We start from the raw sequence: 24,394 nt of genomic DNA, 5'->3' as shown, positions 1-24,394 counted from the left end.
TCTACAACTACAATTGTTTATTTTTGTCATTTTTGTCTATTTTTTTTTTCCACTGCTCTGCGAACCCCGCAAAATATCTAGGTTTATTTACCCCCCTTCCTTCTGACTCTTTTCTCCTTTCCTGCAAACTTCAGACTCTAGGGACCCACAACAGGTTAATTTTTCTCCGTGGAAGGAGCAGGAAATATTACACATTCCGAGTTACAGCTAAACCAAAGATAAACAAACAGAGAACCGGGAGTTCAGGAGATAAATTGTGTAACAAAAAGCAAAAATAATGATTATACGCGATTCAAGGAAAAGAGAAATAATACAAATCCAAGGAAATTAATGGTAATAAAAGCAGAAACTGTAAAAGGGAAGAGAAAAAAGGAGGGGCGGAAATTGAAAGTGAAACAAAATGAAGGAGCGAAAAATAAGGAAATGGGGTTGTTTTTTTTGCTCTCCTCCTCCCCGTTATTTCATTTCCTACGTACATTAGCTACTTTCCATCATAAGAAGAAAACCTGGTTTCCTGGGAGATGCTGATTTCATGGAGGTGTCATCACTAACGAGAAGTAAAATGAGGGCGACGTGCAGCCTTACCTCTGCCTGCGTGCATACATTCAGCAGGATGGACTGGGTGTGCTGGGAGAACTTGCCCTTTACTGGGAATGGGAGGAGCTTTATTCTTCAGTAACATTCTTTAACTCCTTCACGACAAAGACTGTACATGTATGGACTTACACTGCATTGTCCTTCAGGGGTTAAGAATGTCCCTGGCTTACTGACAGGGTTTTCTTATCCTCTGCCCCGGCACTTGCTCATCTAATTATTTACCCCTAATTACTCTCTATCACTTTCCAAATGGAAATGGAAATTGTTTTTAGAGTAGCTGTCCGCCTGGGGCGAAGTTTATAATGCCGCCCCCCCCCGCCGACGCCGGGGGGGCGGCATTTTAAACTTCGCCGACGCCATTATCTACCCTAAACCCCCCCGGTACTTACCTTTAAACAGTACTGCGGCGAGTCTCCTTGCTCTGCCACGGTGCCAGCTTGTAATGCTGAGCGCCGTAAATTGATGTCACTTCCGGCGCTCAGCATTACAAGCGGGCACCGTGGCAGAGCACGGAGACTCGCCGCAGAGGAGAGAGAGAGGGGCGCCGAGTGGGTAAGCGAAAACCACTCGGCCCCCCTCTCTCTCCTCCGCTTAAAAAAAAGCGCTTGGGGCGCTTCAAAAGTGCCGCCTGGGGCAATTGACACGTGTAAATGCAAGGCATCCGGTACGTAAGCCTACAATCGCCGGTGGTGAGTCAAAGACCAATGAGCTGTCTCACAAATTAATTGGAAAATATTAAAAGGCTAAATAAAATCTGAGGAAGCCTCTGGGCCGGGCGAAACGCGTTGTGCGGAAACCTTCTACGTAGAATGCCAAGGAGGAGCCTTTAGATCGTTACCCACTGGTAGAATGGCTGCAAAAAGATTGTTTTATTTTTTTTGTTTCATATATACGGACTTTATCCAAAAAAATAAACTAGTCATCCTGGAAGAATTACATAATTTTATTTTTTTGTATGAAAATGTTCATTATTTTTATAGACTGGTAGCGCTCCTGGCCTTTTTTTCTATTATATTTATTTCTATTTTTTCTTATTTTTATTTGCTGCCCCAGATATTTATTTTTGCTTTAGTACTGCTGCCACTCTTCACATTGTTCCAGCAGCTGACCAGCTCAATAAAAAATAAGTGTCCTTTCTACTCCCACTGTGTTTATTTAGTATATTATGGCATTTAACTATTTATTATCTTCCAAACGGGGGAGAGGACGTCACCTGCCGACCACTTCCAACGTACTGATCCCAGCGACCTGAGAAATAGCAGGTGGCTGCAAGGGTTAAATTAAACTAGTTTTAATAAAAGCTTTTAAATGTCCAAAAAATAGACTAAATAACATTGTAAACAAAAAAAAAGTAAAATAAGGTTGGGAAAGGGTTAATGTTTTAATAAATTATTAAAATTGTGACTTTAAAAAAAAAAAAGCTCTGTAACATCGTTTCACCCTTTGTAGTTCACAATCGGTGTTTGATGTACAGAGGGCGTCAAACCTTCTGTACGCTGCCTTAATTAAGAGAACTGAGACCTGAATGGGTTAACTTTAGTCAGGGCCCACTTATCACTATTTCTTTTTAGATTTTGGGGCTATGTGCGAAACGCGTGAGACGTTCTTCTCATTCTTTTTAAGAAGTCCTTGTGAATCAATAAAGTTTGATGTTTTTGGATGGACACACGTGCTTGGTGATCCCCGATGCCGCGCCCTATGTCTGCTCTATAATCCCGGGGAGGCAGGACATGACTTCTTTCTTCAGCAGGATGTATTTGCTGTCCCCTGGAATGCAGTCGGACTTGTTTGCCCGATAACACGTATATACGCTATACTATATGCCCCTCCTTTTCCCCGAGCAAACACAGTCTCGCGGGCCCACAGTCAGTGTGCTGACTCTCGGTAACCAAAGGTAAAGGTAGGCTCCAGCTCACGCTCGTTGCTTTAATGACACCTCTGAGAAAATCATTAGTATCGTTATATAAATTGGTGCTCCTGGTGGAAGAATCTCCCGCTTCATCCTGTTATCCTGTTCTCCTTCGTCTGGTTTGTCTATTATTTAATAACGGCACTTTATTACTTTACGGCTGTAGTAACTATAACTGTATTGTACTGTGTCTGCCTCACAGAGCTAGAGTACTGAGTGCAGCTAAACAAGCATGGCCACGGGTCTTTTGTAGACATCAGAACAATGGGGAGGTGAGTGAACGATGGAAATCAATTTTATTAAAGCCTTTGAACGCATAAACCACATGGACACAAAAACAACCAATCAGGAGAGGCAAAACTGCACACACGCAGGGCTAGGATAAAATGGTTCATGGGAGGATTGCTTCTCCTCTTTTGGTGGGAAAGCGACCAATAGGATAAGATGGTTCGTGGAGGGATTGCTTCTCCTCTTATGGTGGGAGAGCGACCAATAGGATAAGATGGTTCGTGGGGGGATTGCTTCTCCTCTTATGGTGGGAGAGCGACCAATAGGATAAGATGGTTCGTGGGGGGATTGCTTCCCCTCTTACGGTGGGAGAGCGACCAATAGGATAAGATGGTTCATGGGGGGATTGCTTCTCCTCTTACGGTGGGAGAGCGACCAATAGGAGAAGATGGTTTTGGGGGGGGATTGCTTCTCCTCTTATGGTGGGAAAGCGACCAATAGGAGAAGATGGTTTTTGTGGGGATTGCTTCTCCTCTTATGGTGGGAAAGCGACCAATAGGATAAGATGGTTTTTGGGGGGATTGCTTCTTCTCTTATGGTGGGAAAGCGACCAATAGGATAAGTTCCGACCTTCTGCTTCTTATCCTGTGTAGAATGGTTTAAGATGTGTGCAGCTTCTCCAAGTTATTCGATGTTGCAGCAGGCAGCCTGGTTCTGTCTTTATTCTATGTGGCCTTCCAATGCTAGAATACCTCTTTCCCTGCTGGGCAACAGAACTCCGACTCCCATCAAGCCTCCCCTATCCATCTCATACCCCTAAACAGAAAGCAACAATGGAATGTTTTATTTTTAATGATGTTTAAAATCTGTTAAATTTAAGTTCGTCCCTAGTATTTGAGTTTGCTTGCCTGGTATGTTGACTAGATAAAATGTTATTTCCATGGCATGAGAATATATATACATTTTTAATGTTATTCCAAGATGGACTTCTGTAGGGTCTACAAATGGCCACCTGAATGTATGAAGCCCTTCTTAATGGATTGCTCCATAATCAGGATGAAATAATCTGAATTTTATTAGACCTGTGATATGCAGACCAGAAAATACATTTTCACTTTCCAATTTATATAGTTTCGAGAACCAGCAGTGTCTGCGTGTTTCTCTCATCTGATGCGCGGTTGTCCACTTTTGGTGTCATTGTCCATGTTGCATGGCGAGATTATCTTTTTTTGACATTATGTGCCGTAACTTTGAACTTTAATGCCAACTAAAGGTTTCTCAAACTTAGAGAAATCTCATGAAAAGATGTCAGTCTAAATCTTGAGGGTTAGAAGCTTCGATGTCATTAAAGGACGTTTAACTATACTTAGAAGTTGGGAGGCAAGAAGATAAGTGATAGAGATTAATCCAGTGAGGGAATCTAAAGATTCATGGGATAGGCATTATCACCAGAAGATGAACTTGATACATGTAAATTCCATTGATTAGGCTATTGAAGGACGTCATGAAAACTACTTAGAAACCGTTAAATCATTATGATGGACACTTTATATTTTCTGCAGGTCTTTGATGCATGAATCATCCTCATAATGGCTTCATTCTCTTCAAAAGGTGAGCCTAATCTGACCTGGTGAATCATGTATCAAAAGGATTCAGAAAGACATAATCTCTTTATTCCACACCAACATGGCTGCTTCAGATTCGTCCACTGATGTTGATAAACCATCTATTCTGGACATTCTCCAGCACTTTCTGTATGATTTGGGAGGAGAAGATTTCAAGAGATTTCGGAGTAAACTGTCAGATTTTAGATATAAAGATAAAAGACCCCTAGAACGGGGGCTCCTGGAAGGTGCAGACCCTGTTGATATCTCATGGCGTCTCGTGGATTATTATGGAGAGAGGAACGCTCTGGATGCGACGAGTCAAGTCTTACAGTCAATTGGTCTGATGGGACTTGTAGAAAAACTCCAGGAGACACTAAAATCTTGTAAGTTTGAGGAACTCTAATCAAAAAATAAAATGATACGTTAGAGCAACTTTCACTTCTTGCCATGCCATGTTTTCTACAATAAATCACTACAACCCCGTAACATGAGGGAGAAGAACATTCCACAGATTTTGGAGAACAGGCAAGGTGCTGGACTTCAAAAGAATGTATGAAACCCAATAATATGATATGAAAGTCCATAGCTTTTAGCTCATGCAGAAATGGGGATAAACTCGAGGGATATTTTGTGGAATATTTTGTTTCTCACAGTTCTGATTATCCCAAAGTGAACCAACAAAAGATAAAAAAAAAACAAGGTCCTGTTAGGTTTGAAACTAGACATTGAAATGTCTCCAACCCCTTAGCCATACCCTGACATGTCCCATATGTATTTAATATACACATTGTGTCTTCCCACATGGATAATGGCTCAGTCATCTAAATCATCCTGGTGTTTTCTCCCCATGGCTCACAGTCTGAAAGATCGCCCTTTCAATGTTCCTATAAAGATATGTATTTAAGTTCATTCACCTCCCCGTTCACTGGCCGTACTTTATATTTCAGGTTCATTTGGGATAAAACTTTCAGAAGACATTCAAGGTATGTAAACTTATTTGGAAGGTTCTGTATTCTCATGAAACAATTAACACTTTTGCTATACATCAGTGAGTGTAATGAAGCAAATTCGTTATTCAACAGAAATTTACATTTTAGCCCCATTTCCTTCTTTTCTGGCACCATAAGTGCTCACATTTTCCCTACACCAGAACAGCTGCTGTCAGTAGAGTGAGAGGCAATGAGTCTTTAATTTCATTATATATCCAAACATATATATATATATATATATATTACACATACATACACCATGTATTGTGATGTGTTACCTTTCATATTCCCCTACCCAAAATGAATGATAAGAAAATTAAAAAAATTAAGTGATGTAGATCTAAGAGAATGAATGGTCATAGTGAAGCTAGATCCCCAGAAGATTTGGTTTTTGCTAGGCGAGATGGGTCACCCTTGACCACGTCAGTGGTTCCTCCTGCAGGCCTTATGGCTGAGGAGGGAAAGAAGGTGGTCACATATCCCTTTGGGAGTGTGGCCCTATTATATGAAGATTTGGAGGTCCAGTGATCTATCGTAGCCCTTAATGGAAGCTTAAGGGTGTGGACACAAGAAGCCCGGGGTTCTTCAGACCACCAGAGAAGGTACAATCTGGGCTTGTATCATATAGGTTTATTGGTGATGAGCACACCATGCGCATTTTTACCCCCACGTATTGCATTGGGCATGTTTACCTAGCATTTTTCTACACATATATTGTATTTATTACTGTGTCTTTGTTGGATGAAGTATATGCACTAAAAATACCACAATGGAGCCCCCACCCACCACCATTGTCTTCTGCTGCTAAAATATGGTGTCCAACATTTTACCCCAGATTCTGCCCCTACCACCAATCAAAGCAATAGAGTTTACTGTACTATGATTTTTTATATGTTGTTTCATCTTCAGACTTTAGAAGAAATTATGTGGAACGTGTAAGGAATTGGTTCCAATGGATTCAATTCAAAAATGGCCTGACAGGAGAGATTGTCAGCACGGAGAAAATCTACACCAAGCTGCTACTAATAAAAAAACATCGTAATGAGGAAGAAAGAAAGGAGGAAATAACATATCTGGGCAAAGAGCATCTTGAGATGATGGAGCATAGATGTTCAGAAGAATATTCCCCAACCAGTACCGCAGACCTCTTTGATCCTGATAAACATGGGTTTACTCCGAAAACTGTGGTGTTACAGGGACCTGCGGGGATCGGAAAAACTATGACAGCCCAGAAGATCATGCTGGACTGGGCCTCGGGAAAACTGTATGAGGACCGGTTTAATTATGTGTTTTATCTGAGTTGCAGGGAGATAAACCGAATGACCGGAGAAATGAGCATTGCTGATTTTATATCCAAGATGTGTCGGCTAAAATGCTCACAGAGTGCGATGGAGTCAATTTTACGAGATCCTGAGAAAATCCTTTTCCTTATTGATGGGTTAGATGAATTGGATCAGTCATTTATGGGTCTCGGTGAGGACTGTAGCCATCCTTTTCAGGTGGCCCCCAAAGAAGTCATCTTAAGCAGCTTGATAAGAAAACAGGTTCTCGAGACGTCTTCACTGATCATTACAACAAGACCTTTCGCGCTGGAGAAGTTAAACGAGTATATCGTACGTCCTCGTTATGTAGAAATTATGGGATTTACGGGGCAAGAACGTGAAAACTATTTCTTCAACTTCTTTGAGAAGAAAGACGAAGCTGAAGCAGCTCTCAATGCGATAAAAGAGAATGCGGTGCTCTTTACTATGTGTGCCGTCCCTATTATATCCTGGATTGTATGCACTGTACTCAAACAGGAGATAAAAAAGACTTTTAATGTGACTCGTTATAAAACATCCACTTCTGTTTACACGCTTTACTGGAAAGGTTTGTTAAAATATCACAGCAGAACTTCCAATGTGCCCATAAAGTCCTACATGAAGAAGCTGAGTGATTTGGCCAAGAATGGAGTCTGGAACCAGAAGATCATATTTGAGAAAGGAGATCTGGAAGAGCACGGATGTGATTTGTCAGAAGAAGAATCTCTCTTCCTGAACGAGAACGTGTTTCAGAGGGACATTGAAACTCAGACATGTTACAGCTTCATCCACCTGAGTGTACAGGAGTTCTTCGCGGCTCTCTATTATGTCTTGGATGAGGGAACTGATCTTACTAGTCATATGGATGAAGTCTGGCGACTGCTTAATGAGTCTGATGAACATGAGCACTTAAAGTCATCCATCCAATTCTTGTTTGGCCTCTGTTGGGAAAACCAAATAAATGAAATTGCAAAAAGCGTTGGGTGTAAAATGTCATCGGGACTGAAACCTATTCTGGAAGAATGGATGAAGAAAAAGATATCCACAGCCTCAGATAGCAATGAAATCCTGTGCTATTTGTATGAGACACAAGACAAGGACTTTGTGAAGAGAATGATGTCTCTTTTGGTTCATTTGACGATCCGTACTCAATATTTTTCTTTCTACGAGTACGATGAAGAATTTGCAGAATCCCTCACTGTTCGGACTGCGGCCTACTGTTTGAGGAATAGCGATACAGTTCACACAGTGAAGTTCCAATGCTCTACACTGACTTGCGAGGCAATAAATATGCTGTCTCCAGGACTTCGCAAGTGTTCAGAGATCATGTGAGTGTTTGTTCCACATCTGATTCTGTGAGTAGGTTTGTAAATAGCTTAATGAGGCATTTGTATTGCGAAAAATGGTCTCCTTTACTAGTGTGATTCCATAAAGTGGCTAAACTCATGGATCTAAAAACGAATTAAAACATGCCTATGGGTATTTTAATTGATATAAACAATTGTATCTTATGTATGTTAACTGGGACAGTATAAACAGGTAAAAGCCCTGGTTGAAATATGGATATGATCTGCTTATCAAGGGGTTCAACCTATTAAAGTGTTTTCATATTTAACACTGAAGTCCATCATGACATGCAAAATGATGCCTTCTGATGTCATCTTCATTAGCTCATGGAAGGAGTAGTGGTTTTAGAGAGATTTCATTTAACTTCAAAGAAGGCGGAAGAATAATCCAACAGATCCTGCGAAGAGGGAACTGCTGCTTCTATGATTCACACACGGTGGATTTATATAACATAGAGATTATATTCATTTGTAGAAAGCATTACATGGGTTAATTTGGTGGATAGGACTGTTACATGTAAGATGCGCCACCTCCCCTAATAGCTTCATGACATGTAGGGAACATTAAATATTTTTGCTTAACTAGTCTTCATGACGTGTCAAACCAGTGTCCCTGGTGGTCTAGTGATTAGGATTCAGTGCTCTTATTCCCACGGCCAGGGTTGATTCCTGGTAGGGAAAGTCTTTTTATTGCATTTAGTGTAAGGAAGTTTTAACAAAGTACTGGTGGGCAGTTTATATCAAGAGAAGAAACATTAGAGCAATAAGCCAATATCTAAACGAGAAGGTCGGTGGCTTAGAGGTCTTTAAAGGAAGTTTTACTTACTGAGTGGTGGTAGATAAGCAGTAGAGGGTAATACAGTGAGGGGATTAAACATGCATGGGATAGACATACGGCTCCTGAATCTAAGACGAGACCAACGACTGATTAAGATTTCAGTCTTTACAGCAGGAGAAACAGTGGACTAGACACATGAGGCCAATCTGTCACATTGCCTATTTTGTTTTTCTTTTTCCTCTACAGGATGGGGGACGTGACCTCATCCTGCTGCGAGGATCTCCGAGATGTTATTATCACAAACCGATCTCTGATCAAACTGGATCTGTCAGAGAATAAACTGCAGGACTCTGGAGTAAAACTTCTGTGTGAGGGTCTCCGGCACCCAGACTGCACCCTGCGGGAGCTGGGGTGAGAACTCTATAACCAAAACATCTGAAACATTATTAAAATTATATATTTTAGTCAGAATTTCTAGACAATAAAAATGCAGGTCTAGAAATATACTGGCATCCTCAAAAAGTTAAATATAGAGCATGTGTACATTTGTCTAAATACACTTTAACATATAAATTATGTATATATGTGCTCCAGGCAGCCCAATTGAGATCAACATAATTGAATAATTGTGTCCAGATCCCCTTGATACAAACTTTAACAATCACTAATAACAATAATAATACTAATTGTCGATATATTAATAACTACGGAATTAAGTTATTGTTAAAATGTAAAAAGGTGCCAGCATTGTAATATTTTTTTTTTTTTTTTTTAAACGTTTCAATTCTCATTTCTCTGATTCTCATATCTTTTGTGTATGTGTGTGTTAAGGTTGGATCTCATACTTCAGTTGATATCAGGGGGATCTGGACACATTTTTACAGCTAATTTAGGTGGCAGGTGGATAAACAATTAGCATGTTGCTGGACTCTGTGCCAGGCAGTTGAATGACACTACCTTAAAACTCATCCAAACTCATTTTTGTCTGAACAGAGTAAAGTTGAAGAATCTGGCTCATTATCTTTTGTGTGTTTGTCATTCCTTTGCAGGTTGGATGACTGTGAACTCACTTCATCCTGCTGCGAGGATCTCCGTGATGTTATTATCACAAGTCAATTGCTGACCAAGCTGGATCTGTCATGGAATAAACTGCAGGACTCAGGAGTAAAACTTTTGTGTGAGGGTCTCCGGCACCCAGACTGCACCTTGCAGGAGCTGAAGTAAGAACTAACAATTAAGTATAAAATTATATATATATATAAAATAATAAGTTAGTTCTTAACAGAGTGGTGTCTTTTGGACCAGCATTTGTGTTTCTGATTTGTGCCCAAGGCTGGAAAGACCAGGTCGGGTCAAAGTTTCTGTTGCGTTTTTCTATCTTTGCAGGTTGCGTAGATGTGATCTGACCCCATCCTGTTGTCTCGATCTCCGGGATGTTATTATCACAAACCGATCTCTGACCAACTTGGATCTGTCATGGAATAAACTGCAAGATTTGGGAATAAAAATTCTGCATGAGGGTCTCCAGCACCAAGGCTGTACCCTACAGGAGCTGCGGTGAGTAGTAGACTGTTTAGCAATACAATTAAGCTGGGGCAGCTGAAAGTAGAGAATTGTGGTTGAAAAGTCTGTATCTTAATGTGTGAGCGATGATGTCCCTAACTTCCTTAAGTAAGTCATAGTTGGATGTGACCTCTCTTTCACCCTTTTATCTTTCAAATTAGATAAAAACCAAAAAACTAGGAGAGGGACACAAGTAGCAGAATTTTTCTGGGCAGCCAATCGAGATCAAATTAATTGTAAAGTGTGGTCATAAAAAAGATATTACCCTAACCCAGCTGTAAAAATACACCAACAAATCAAAACGATAAGCGGCATCTCATACCACAAATAGTCAGGCCAAATTATGCCAGAACAGGCAGCAAAAACCTTGTTTATTCATGTAAATTACTCTAAGAGTGGGAAGGGCTTAACACGTTTCGCACACATATTCTTATGCTGAAAAAGTTCTATTTCTGCATAAGTTGTGTGTAACCTTTTGACGGCAATATTATTTTAAACCTGTACAAATTTCTAGACCTGCATTGAAATATCTAACGCACAAAATAAACTGTAGCCTTTTTAGCGCTGTGTTAACGTCACAAGCGATAATATATTTACTTAATCATTATTATTATCATCTTTTATTCATATAGTGCCTAAACTTTATACTGAGATCCTTACAACACATATCTTCAAATGGGATGACAAAACTAGAACCGACAGACTAAGACACATTTGGTAAAGAGGGCCCTGCTCGCAAACTCACAATCTTATTCTCTATTGTGTTTCTCTCTGCAGGTTGTGTAGCTGTGATCTGACCTCATCCTGCTGCGAGGATCTGCGAGATGTTATTATCACAAACCGATCTCTCACCAAACTGGATCTGTCATGGAATAAGCTTCAGGACTCAGGAGTTAAGCTTCTGTGTGAGGGTCTCCGGCACTCAGACTGCACCCTGCGGGAGCTGGGGTAAGAATCATACGATTTGTCCCCCTTATGCTGACGGCACACTAGTCTACCTTTCCTCTCCAAAACTCCTGTCCTCCCTTCTCTCAGAACATCTAAAAATCTGCGATACTGGTCATATACTCTACCTCCAGTCCTGATATCGCCATCACAGTGGCAGAAGTTAATACAGTGAGGGCATCCAAACATCGTGAAATATACTTCCTTCACAGGGATTCCATTGCACCTCTGACCTCTCGCCCAAATAGGAATCCGATTTTTGTTCCCTACTTCAGCCATTTCTTAGGTTAGGCATGAAAAACTTTCGACTCTGAATTCCTTGAGCGTAATATCTTGCTGTGAGCGTTGACATTGATTTTACTTCTCATTATATCAAAAACAACCTTGGGTGATGCAATATTCTCTTCATGTTCAGTTATTTTCGTGTTGTCTTTCTCTCTGCAGGTTGGATCAGTGTTGTCTGACCTCATCATGCTGTGAATATTTCCTAAATGTTATTAACAGAAACCGATCTCTGGTCAAACTGAATTTGTCAGGATTTAAAATTAAGGATTTAGAAGTAAAGCTTTTGTGTGGTTGCCTCCAGCGCCCGGACTGTATGCTACAGGAGCTGGGGTAAGACCTGGCAATGATATAGTCATTCTCTCAGGTCAGGCAACAGAAAAGTAAAAACCCAGGCTAAAGGTAAAGATTTGTATGACATCTACTTCCTTTTCATGAAAAAAGCCTGAAAATAGTGTGTTCAGTGATTAGAAAATTAAAACCAGAGGTTTTTTTTGTATAAAAATCAACCTGCAACAGCCACATTTCCCCCAGAAGTTGAACCTCAGAATACTTGATGGCCACCAGGCTTCTAACTTTCTGTTATAGAAGAAACAACAGGACAGGAGAATTTCAAGAGGACAGCTTGATTTGGTAAACAGAACAAGATATTGAAACATGGTCAGTGGATAGGTACCGATGAAATAATTTAACTCAGTGGGTCCCTGGCCGGATGATCGTTCCTGACCCTTACTTGTCCTGTGCCACTTGTCTGGATTAGTTCTTTGTCTCAAACCAGCTGCATTAGCTGCTCGCTGGTACTTCTGCTGGTGGGCTGGCATTCTGGCTCCTGATCTAGGATAAATCTTGGACCTAACTTCTGCTTGGTGAATGTTAATCTGGCTCCTGACCAAGGCTTCGCTGCACACCCTACCTGTGCGACCCTTTAGTGCTTCTACTAGGGACTATTTATCCAACTCCTGACTCTAGCTTTGTTACCGCCTGGCACAATTGCTGACTTGAGGCTTCCGATTCCAGCATTGTTTCTGACCCCAGTGAATATCACTTATTTGCCTTGTCCATGTCCTACATTTTCCCTCTGTGGTTGGTCCTGGAAATCTTCACCTTTGCCAGAGGGGCTTTAGAGCAGGCACTTCTCTGCAAAAGGGTTTTTACATTTTACTGGTACAGGTACCTTTGACAACTCCATTTGGTAAACACAGCAGGGGATCATGACATGGTTCAGCAGATAGTTGGCCTTCATGGAAGACTAAATACATTTGGGCAGTTGATAGCAGTGTTCAGTACACAGAATTAGAAATCAAGATGTAGTCAGTAGCTGTGGGTCTATACTGTATTGTGATCAGTATCTGACATGCCAAGTAATGAATCAGGTCACATTCTCTGTTGCGTTTCTATAGGTTGTGTGGCTGTGATCTGACCTCATCCTGCTGCGAGGATCTGCGAGATGTTATTATCACAAACCGATCTCTGACCAAACTGGATCTGTCAGGGAATGACCTTCAGGACTCAGGAGTAAAACTTCTGTGTGAGGGTCTCCGGCACCCAGACTGCACCCTGCGGGAGCTGGGGTGAGAGCAGGACTATCCTTTTTACATTTTTTGTATGGAAAGTCATGTCAACTTTTGTAAGGGATCAACGAAGCAAATTGTTTCCCTATCATTGCCTTTGCCCATACTGAGAAACATTTCAGTTATACATCTCTCCTGGCAACTAATTACTTGCCAAGTTATGAATCAGGTCGCATTCTCTGTTGTCTTTCTCTCATCTCTCTGCAGGTTGCGTCGCTGTGGTCTGACCTCATTCTGCTGCGAGGATCTGCGAGATGTTATTATCACAAACCGATCTCTGGCGGAACTGGATCTGTCAGGGAATAACCTTCAGGACTCAGGAGTAAAACTTCTGTGTGAGGGTCTCCGGCACCCAGACTGCACCCTGCGGGAGTTGTGGTAAGAACCGGACTATTAATTACCCTGCATTACCCAGGTAGCGCATTAGTTCAGATTTGTACATACTGGAGCCATCATTTGAGTTATAAGTAGCGCATCAATAAGACCTGTATTTATATAAGAGTTTGTTCCTGTTGGGTACATTAGTAAGTTAAAAACCTTAGCCCTTAACTTGAAATACACGGAATAAGTAATCTCCAGCTACACTACCTACAGAACTCATTTTTATAATCCCCCGTACAACCCCCCTCCCAATAGAGTCCAGTTCCCTCAGATGGTCCCGTCAGTGCCCAGAGGAACAATGATACACTAGCTGGGGGGCTTCCAGTTGTTCCAGGTAGCACTACCTGGAGTATGTATCGTAATGTTGCTGGGTGCAGGGCCCCTACTTCTTTTGAAGAGGCTCATATGTTATTAGAAGCCTCGCTCAGCTGTTTTGGGGTGACATAAGGCTAAAGATGGGCTGTAGTGTAGGAACATCAATTGTTACAGTAGGAGATTGACACAAAGACAAAAAAAAAGCTGAGCCGAGGTTAGGCAGGAACAGCGAATACCTGGTCATCAAACCAGGGGAGCAAGATGGACGCAAAGCAAAAAGCGATGTCAAATCACAGAAAGAAAAACTAATAAAACACCATAACTAGAGGCTCCTCTGACAAACTGGCTTCTTATATAGTTAAAGAACTCTATGTCCCAACGGGACAATAAAGAGGAAACCAATCGGTGACGACTAGAGCCTTCCTAATTGGCAAAGTCGACTAATCAGAAGGAAAGTTCGGGCTGAAACCACACTGCTGGACTTTATTAGAGCTGCATAAGGACCAAACTTTTTTACTCCTTAAATTTCACCATGCCTTTGTCCAGCAGTGATTTTCACCTTTCTCATAAAACTAAATATCTTTTAAACCATATCAATATAAATACATCATAATTTAGAAAAATAAAACACATTTTCACAGTTTTATCCATTATAAATAGACAACTTATCAGGAGTTGGGGAAACATCTCAGATGCCGGGGATCACTTACAGTAAAATATTATATGCACATCATGTTTACATGTTTAGGCTATTTCACAAAAGGCACCACTTCTCATGCAGCCATTTCCACGCCAATCATAAAACAAACCCAGTTTTTTGGGTTTTTTTACCAAAGAATAGGTGTCGTTGCTGAAAACTGCCACTGCTATTAAAAAATATATATATATATAAAAAAATGTATCATCTTAATTAAAAGGTAATTCTTATGTTTATTTTTAGGAATGATTTTAGAAATTATAGGAATGTTTCTGAATACAGGAAACAGAATGGACTGCTCCCCTTGTCATACTTTATGAATCTAACCGATATCCCCCTGGACTGAGATCCCTCTAAGGTACAGTACAAAGTACCCAACATAACTCCATGTGTAATTGTGTAATACCACTAAGAGGTGAGTTTAGGGTTACTGGCGCATGGGAGCATTTCTTTATCGCCCCCCCACTAGTCTCCATTCTAACACACACACTCATTCTAACACCATAAACTAAGACACACATACTCCAACACCATATATATCTCTACTCTAGCACGATACTCGCACTTATAATCATTCTATAATACAATACACTAAGACACATCCAATAGGTTTCTCAGAAAATGTTAATAGCATGAGATTCAGTCAAAAAAGATTGACGAGAACCTAGATTGCACCTTTATAAAACTCTTTCCTCGTTGGGTTAAGCAAAGATTAGAAGCCATCGGGAAAAGAACTGCCATAAAATGACCAAAGTTCCAGTTCTGCTAGCCTAGAATTCAAATGGCGGGCAGGCGCCTGGTCAAGTGGTAGATGTTAATACAGTAAAGGCATTTAAGCAAGCATGGGATAGGCATAAGGCCAAGCTAGATATAGGATAAGGGCCGGTACTAAAGGAAAGAACTCAGAGGTTGGGCAGACTGGATGGGCCGACTGGTTCTTATCTGCCGTCACTTTCTATGTTTCTATGTTACTTGTCAGGCGATCATTAATTGCTTCGTCTCTCGCATGGATTTTATGATGCGCAAGGAGACCCGAAGGGTTTCTAAACCGCTTTCCGCATGCAGCACAAGAGAAAGGTTTCTCCCCGGTGTGAATCCTCTGATGCGCGACGAGGCCGGACTGATCCGTAAACCGTTTCCCGCACTCGGGACACGAGAAGGGTTTCTCCCCCGTGTGGATCCGCTGATGGGTAACCAGACTGCTCTTACAGTTAAAAGACTTTGCGCATTCGGAGCAAGAGTACGGCTTCTCCCCCGTGTGTATTCTCTGGTGACGAAGAAGATTCGAGTTGCTGTGAAAACATTTCCCACATTCGGGGCATGGGAAGGGCTGCTCTCCTACGTGAGACTTTCGATGGACAGTAAGGCCCGACGCATGAGCAAAACATTTACCGCACTCGGAACATGAAAATGGCTTTTGGCCGGTGTGGACCCTTTGGTGAGTATAGAGATGTCCTTTGATAGCAAAGGACTTCCCGCAATCAGTGCACGAGAATGGCTTCTCTCCCGAGTGGACCTTCCGATGAGCTGCAACACTCGACAAGTTGGTGAAGCGCTTGCCGCACATGGCGCAGGAGTACGGCGTCTCTCCGGTGTGAGTTCTTTGGTGTACCATAAGCAATCCCCGATTGGCGTAACGTTTCCCGCAGTCTGAACATTCAAACGGCTTCTCTCCCGTGTGGACCTTCTGATGCGCTTTCTCGCCGGACCGGGTGGTGAAGCGTTTCCCACACGTGGAGCAGGCGTACGGCCTTTCGCCCGTGTGAATCCTGCTATGTGCAATTACACTCGAGACCGTACCAAATCGCTTCCCGCACACAGAGCACGGAAAGGGCTTCTCCCCCGTGTGAGTCCTCTGATGCGAGGCAAGCTCCGACTTCCGGGCGAAACATTTCCCGCAATCGGAGCACGAGAACGGTTTATCGCCAACGTGTATTCGCTGGTGCAGATTAAACTGAGATTTATTTTTATACGACTTCCCGCACCCAGAACACGTAAATGGCGGCTTCTCTACCGCACTGCCCTCCTCGTCTCTGCGATCTGATTGGTCGGTACTATCCAGATGAAGGTTCTGATGTTGAACATGGTGAGAACGCTCCTCACGTGGAGAGGAGGTATCGGATACTCTCTGGTGAGATGGTTTATGGTTACAGAGGTCCTGCGTCAGACTGGTCTTGTTGGGTTGCTCACCGGTGGAAGCCCACGTTGAGTGTGTTTGTTCATTAAAGGCATGTACTTGGCCATCACTGCGAGTTTCCTTTTCATGTACATCTTCCCCCTTAGGGTAAATATTGGCGTGTTCCACAGAGATAGCAGCTGTTGTACACGCGTGACTGATATTTAATTTCTCATTAGTGTGCAGGTGTTCTGTAACGCCGTCAGAGACATCTGCCTCCCGATATGGAGAAGATTCCTCCTTAGCATGAAATGAAAGACGTCCTGATGATGGATCTGTTTTAGAGTCTTCTTCACTAGTTTCCCGTTTCATGTCTATAAACGTCCTTGTATGCTCTGTGGCGGCCTGCATTTCAGCGTCCGCGCATGGTTCTGAGTCCACCTCAACACGATCTGTGAAGGGACAAACACCGACGGTTTCTTCACCACATGAGGCATGTTCTCCTGCCACGTATCCCACAGGCAGACCTTTCCTCCTCATAACGAGGTGATCTACTTCCAGACTAGCTTTATTACCCTGGGCTCACAATGCTGGTGGAGACCCAAAAGAGGTCCGCCATATTCCTGGAGACCAACACCTACAGGGCAAAAGACACATGTTAGATGGTTGAAGCCTTAAAGGTTTGGTCAAGTAAAAAAAATTGGAAGGCAGGCTACATCCGAGGGTTATTAGAATAGCACTCGCCAAACGCTTTACTCGTTATCATCGGGAGCAAAACGGGTAGCGGGATCCCCGTTTTTCTCCCGATGATAACGAGTAAAGCGTTTGGCGAGTGCTATTCTAATAACCCTCGGATGTTATTAGATCCGCTCTGGGGACTACAGCCCTGCGAGAAACATCATAAACCAAAAAGGGAGCCCAGAACCAAGATCTGGGGGGGGGGGGGCTGAGGGTTAAAGAGATACCAGGGAACGACTTCCTGGTGAAGAAAGCTCTAGATGGGCATATAGCACGTGTGTTACCCCGCTAGCTGAGAGTGAGGGATAGTATAATACTATTAATACCCCAAGCTGAGGCTCAATGCCCCCCATCATAAGGAAACTGGACCATATGCTCCACTTATTATAATGACTCCATTAATACCCCCACCAGCTAGCTCTCTCACCCCAGGCTTCACTTACTATAATAAGATAATTCCTCCACCCCAAGCTCCCTGCCCCCGAGCTCACCCTCTGCTCCACTTATTATAATATAATAATACCCCCAGCCGAGGCTCTCTCCCCACAGAGCTCACCTTTTGCTTCACTTATAATAATTGCCCCACCTGGGGCCCCTTCACAACTACCGACTCTTTTCAGCGCATCGGCCCACTTAGTGACGTCAGTCGGATCCGCCCACTCCATTGAGGCGTTGCTTTCTCTTTCCACTAGCGCGGCTTCCTTTTTTTGCCATGGAAACGGCTGCGCGGTGACGTCCATACGGAAGGACTGCAGCAGCAGGGTCCGTGACCACCGCGCGGCATCATGGGAGATGTAGCGTCACCGGCAGCCGGAAGTTGGCGTCACCAAGGAGACCAGGTTGGAAGTGTTGCCGAGAGTGTCATGTTTGCGGTGGGCTTTGAGTCCTTTGGGTTTCCGGAACTGCCATTAACTGCCCATATACCCCGACCATCAGAGCAGGGGCTGAACACGGGGGTATTTATTTTACCCTAGGGCAGCCAGTCCCAAGGGGCTGTCATTAAATGGCCAGACGATATTATCACCCCCTCCCAACATGTCACCAAGAGGGGCATTTTTGTTTTAGAGGGTGTGGTTAGGGGCGTGACTGGGGCATTTGGAAGAAGAATAATGGGTTTAATTTATAAAGCCAGCAACATCGGACTTCCTAGAAAAGGGGGGCATCAGAGGGGGAGAGAGGGACTGGCCCCACCAAACAGGGGTACTTGGCATGTATGCTATGGCTTTTAGGGCGTTAGGACCTGTGATACCCAGCAAAAATCCCCTTATTACCCCTAGTACTGAGAAGGGTAATATATGCACTCCTGAAAAACCCCTAGCAGTCCTTATAATCTCCCTGCCAATGACGCCGCAGTATTTTGATCTTTTTGTTCTTTTTCTTTGATAAGTTGCCCCCTAGGAGGCTGATTATTGGGGTTCATAATGTGATGTATTATCGTTCACACATCACTCCCATCAGCCCTATCAATCTCACATCTTTACCCTCACTGCCATCACAACTCACTCCCATTACACCTATCAATCAAACATCATTTACGTCACTCCCATCACACCTATCACACACACACATCAGCTCACACCTATCACACGCCATTGCCATTGCTCCAATCATAACATGCTTTCATCACACACCATTCCTCTCACTCTCATCACACCTATCATTCACACATCACTCCCATCAGACCTATCAATCACACATCATTCCCCTCACTGCCATCACAACTCACTCCCATTACACCTATCAATCAAACATCGTTTACGTCACTCCCATCACACCTATCACACACACACATCAGCTCATACCTGTCACACGCCATTGCTCCAATCATAACATGCTTTCATCACACACCATTCCTCTCACTCTCATCACACCTATCATTCACACATCACTCCCATCAGACCTATCAATCACACATCATTCCCCTCGCTGCCATCACAACTCACTCCCATCACACCTATCAATCAAACATCATTTACGTCACTCCCATCACACCTATCACACACACACATCAGCTCACACCTATCACACGCCATTGCCATTGCTCCAATCATAACATGCTTTCATCACACACCATTCCTCTCACTCTCATCACACCTATCATTCACACATCACTCCCATCAGACCTATCAATCACACATCATTCCCCTCACTGCCTTCACAACTCACTCCCATCACACCTATCACACACACATCGGCTCACACCTATCACACACCATTGCCATTACTCCAATCATAACTCGCTCCCATCACACACCATTCCTCTCACTCTCATCACACCTATCATTCACACATCACTCCTATCAGACCTATCATTCACACATCATTCCCCTCGCTGGCTTCACAACTCACTCCAATTACACCTATCAATCAAATATCATTCACATCACTCCAATCACACCTCACTCCTATCACTTACCACCCCCTTCCATTTCCTACTTTCCACCTGACATCCTTACCCAAAGCCCTTCTTTACAGCTGCTCACATATCGCGTTACATGACCCCCCCTGTGCTCCTGCCTGCGCATGTGGCTGGTCAGACCGGCCCTTTTTAAATAATTTTTGACCGGTCCTGCTGGGCCAGCAGATACGCCCCACCTTTAGCCCCAATATGTCAGAGAAGGAGCCTTTCAGGGAGCGTACATCTGGGGCAATAGGCGAAGGATGCAGACTGTAGTACATACATGTAGCCTCTAGATGGCAGCATGATCGACATTCGACAAGATGTCCTATCTCCAACGTGCCCTACGTAGTACTAACATCTGACCACTAGGTGGCGCTAGGGTCTCCAGTTCCTTTTATTATTATTATTTATTGGTTTATATAGCGCCAGCATTCCCTTGAAATTTCTGGAGGTAGTCCTTGATTTTCATCCCGCACTTTGCACCGATAAACACATTTTGTTTTTCCTGAGTGTGGTCGCTATTCGTCAAAAATACGTCCACGGGATATGGTAAAACCCGCTAGATGGACAGGTCTACAGCCAGTTTATTTCCAAGGAGGAGAAATGATAGAAGAGGGGGCCAGAGATGGAATGGAAGGAGGTTTTACTTTACTGAGAGGGTAGAACAGCCTCCCAGCAGAGGTGGTAGAGGCTAATACAGTGAGGGAATTTAAACATGCATGGAATAGGCATAAAGTATGTCTAGATGTACTGTTTATGTAGGGGGGCACTTGCAAATTCATCCAGGTGTTGCTTATGTTTATGTATTAAAAGCCCTGTCTGCGTCTGAATGGGGGGGTAACAAAAATCAAAGCCCCGTCTGCACAGCGGGGTACACAATATCCTCTGAATAACGCTCTTTAAACCCGCAAACAGCCGCGTTAACACCCCGGTGATATCGTCACGCACGTGTTAATTAGTCTGATGGTGGGAATTCCGTTACTGTGATTGTTCGGAATTCCATCCCCTGCGTGTCGCTCAATACGCGAAAACTATTTTTTTAACCCAAACCGTCAGACGTGTGATTTTTGGGGGGGATTTATTGTACTGATCAGGAAGAAACACGGAGCTTTCGTTACCAAAATAAAGTAAGAAATTCAAGGAAGCCCCCCCCTCCCGCATTGTCAGTTATTCTTCAATAAATGCCCAGGAACATGTCTGAATTACATCCACATATAGTCTGGGGTCTGAGTTCACATGTGGTTTCCTTTCATAACCCTCCAGCGCTGTATACAGTAATATACCCCCCCCAGCGCTGTACACAGTAATATAACCCCCCAGCGCTGTATACAGTAATATAACCCCCCAGCGCTGTATACAGTAATATAACCCCCAGCGCTGTATACAGTAATATAACCCCCCAGCGCTGTATACAGTAATATAACCCCCCAGCACTGTATACAGTAATATACCCCCCCCAGCGCTGTACACAGTAATATAACCCCCCAGCGCTGTACACAGTAATATAACCCCCCAGCGCTGTACACAGTAATATAACCCCCCCAGCGCTGTATACAGTAATATAACCCCCCAGCGCTGTATACAGTAATATAACCCCCCAGCGCTGTATACAGTAATATAACCCCCCAGCGCTGTAGACAGTAATATAACCCCCAGCGCTGTATACAGTAATATAACCCCCCAGCGCTGTATACAGTAATATAGCCCCCCAGCGCTGTATACAGTAATATAACCCCCCAGCGCTGTATACAGTAATATAACCCCCCAGCGCTGTATACAGTAATATAACCCCCCAGCGCTGTATACAGTAATATAACCCCCAGCGCTGTATACAGTAATATAACCCCCCAGCGCTGTATACAGTAATATAACCCCCCAGCGCTGTATACAGTAATATAACCCCCAGCGCTGTATACAGTAATATAACCCCCCAGCGCTGTATACAGTAATATAACCCCCCAGCACTGTAGACAGTAATGTAGGTCGACATGTTATGTTTTTCCAATAAACTCCCTTTATCTGCAGACCTGGAGCCGCCGTCGCTGTCGGTCATGTGATATTTTGGGTGACTTTCCCGGCTCAAACACCACATTGAGCTGATGCTTTATGGCGATGCTAATGAAGTCCGTTCCTTTATAGACTTTCATTAGTCAAAGAGTCAGACTGATTCAGACTGAGCCATTCTATTGTCCCCCACAGGCAGTGTGATACGGAATCGGGTGTTTAGTAGATCGGGGATAACAGAGCGAGAACTCTCGCTACAAATGGCTGATATGCAGTTACCCGAAAACATTATATTATGGGGCAAAAACTACAATGGGGTAAAAAAAGAAAATGTATATATGATCTAATATTAGTAATGAAGAAATGGCAAGAGATCCCTTTTAAGACAGAGCTAGTGTTTTAATAAACTCTAAAAACAAAAATATAGAAATATACCGCCAGCAGATGGAGACGTAGTACAAAAAAACAAGCATCTGATCAACAAGACATTCCAAAACACGTCAAAATCCTCCCAAAAAAATCCAAAAGGAAAAAGGCAGACAAATACTGCTCTTATTACCTAAAAAGGCAAAAATATATATCATTCACATAAATAAACAGCTCAGAATGTACGCTTAAGGCTTTTCATTTATGCCTCGCTTCGCACACCCGGGTGGGATTGTAGGCACAGCCAAGTATCATTGTCACCATTTTGGGGGCGACACTCCAGCAATAAGAGGGTGCCGCGGAAAATGTACATTCCACCTGCCCGATCCAGAGGTATCCAGCCTATGGGTACATCTGACGGGCCCAGATACCTACTTCATTTTGGATGTTCTTGGTATTAGATATGAAGGACCTGCCCTGAGGGATACCCGTTGATGTAACGTCGACGTTGGAGCTACTTGATGGACCTGACCTTTTACTGGTGGTGACCATTGTCGACCATACTAAGCCAGAAGCTTAAAGCCATCTATCGGCTGGTGGTGATGTATGTTCTGCCTTAACATACTAAAAACAGTAGGGTTTTTTAGAAGCTGGGTCACGGGTCACCATCGCAACCATAAACCATCTGAAGGTAACAGGTGAAGACAGGAGGCCATAACCCTCCCCTGCTTCTTCTGAAAGACAGAAGTTCTCCCACTTGGCGACTTGGTCAAGCTGCCTCTTAATGATCTAGGCCGGTCTCGGCTGAGTGACAAGCTTCTGGAGGTATCAGTTGACAAGATGTAATGGAGAAGGACTAAATCCAGGAGATCAATCCGCACATCCTCTTCTAGATCCACGTGGTGTTTATTCTGTATTTGTGGTGGAAACAGACATTAAAAAAAACCCAAACTGACCTCCAATTGACTAATCTTTATTTTGGGTTTCCTTTGGTTTGTTATTTTTGCGCGGACTCACTCCACATTTTTTGTTGGGTGACAAAAGAAGTATCTTAATGCTATAATTCCTGTTTTTTGTTTACAGCGATTACTTTAACACCTCCGGTTGACCCCAGACTCCAGAATACCTTTTTGTAAATCAAGTTTTAATCCTTTTAATGTTTTAATATCTTTTTTTTTTTTTTGTATGGTCACCTAAATGGTTGAAGGACCACAAAAAAAAAATGCAATATGACAGCAAGGACGGCAACCACCGCAACCCTGTATTTTCAGTGATGTTACCATTTTACCAGCTTCTCCTTTTTTTAACGAGAAAAGAAGATGTTTTGACCAAAATTAGTCTTACGGGGCAACCAGGGGTATCCTTTATATAGGGCAAGACGGGGGGCCGGGCCCTGTGCTCCCACCAGTCCCAGATGCATCTCCACGAGAAAAAGCAGAGCTCTTGCATTCTCATTGGCCCATGGCGGTTACCTCGCTGGGGGAGGTGGCACAAAAGTCAAGTCATTCTGGGCTTTTGACCTCATCAGGGATGGCCCTGAGTTGAAGATATGGCAAAAACCGCTAATAACTAAAAAAAGTATCTAGAAGGCAAAAAAAAATCAAAAATTCTTTGTATTTTTTTTTTTTTTTTTACATATTTTTGGTGCAAATCACCATTTCTTTATAAATTAGTTCTCACTGTCTGATATAAATGTAAAACTAGCAACAGTAACACCTCCTCAGCATAATGAATGGTTTCCTGTGAAATGATGAACTCCTCTGTGTTGAGGAGCGGATGACAATGTGGAGAATTCTCTACGGAAAGCAATTGTCACTTATAACGAGGCGACACTGCATGAAATGACAGAAAATGTCAACAAATCTATTGAAAAGGGTTTTTTGTTGCAAATAACATGAAAGATACACATCGTTACTGTTGCCCATATCCTGGTTCAAGCATAACGTTCTCCAACATTTTATTGGGGTGGACCATGGACTATTCAGAAGATTAGACTTATAGGCACATCTCCAAGTCTTGGTATGGGTCAAGAATAATGTTAACTAACATTTTACTGCAGTATTCAGAAGATTGGTTCTGGGGGGGTCACATCTCCTGGTACACGAGTCTAAGTCAAGATTATTGTTCAACGTGGCAGACCACGTATTACTTAGACAATTGCACCTGGGGGCACATCTCATTGCACATGGGTCTAGATCAAGAATAATGTTGCCCCACATTTTAGTGTGGTGGACTTTATACTATTCAGAAGATCATACCT

General features: G+C 43.0%; 2 protein-coding genes across 2 annotated transcripts; one reads left to right on the top strand and one right to left on the bottom strand.

The window, feature by feature from the left end:
- Positions 1-4,420: 4,420 nt before the first annotated feature.
- On the top strand, positions 4,421-13,498 carry LOC149275509 (NACHT, LRR and PYD domains-containing protein 12-like). The gene is made up of 8 exons (XM_089504626.1): positions 4,421-4,724; positions 6,240-7,959; positions 9,002-9,166; positions 9,805-9,975; positions 10,142-10,312; positions 11,096-11,266; positions 12,946-13,116; positions 13,324-13,498. The coding sequence occupies exons 1-8, from the start codon at positions 4,421-4,423 to the stop codon at positions 13,496-13,498; spliced, it is 3,048 nt and encodes a 1,015-aa protein (XP_089360752.1).
- A 1,966-nt stretch (positions 13,499-15,464) lies between these two features.
- On the bottom strand, positions 15,465-17,165 carry LOC149275508 (uncharacterized). The gene has a single exon (XM_089504625.1). The coding sequence runs from the start codon at positions 17,163-17,165 to the stop codon at positions 15,465-15,467; it is 1,701 nt and encodes a 566-aa protein (XP_089360751.1).
- Positions 17,166-24,394: the final 7,229 nt, after the last annotated feature.

Source organism: Sceloporus occidentalis, unplaced genomic scaffold, assembly GCF_023333645.1.
Source record: "Sceloporus occidentalis isolate IW3139 unplaced genomic scaffold, rSceOcc1.0.p SCAF_282, whole genome shotgun sequence".
NCBI classification, from domain to species: domain Eukaryota; kingdom Metazoa; phylum Chordata; class Lepidosauria; order Squamata; family Phrynosomatidae; genus Sceloporus; species Sceloporus occidentalis.
This window is presented reverse-complemented; position numbering and strand designations above follow the sequence as displayed.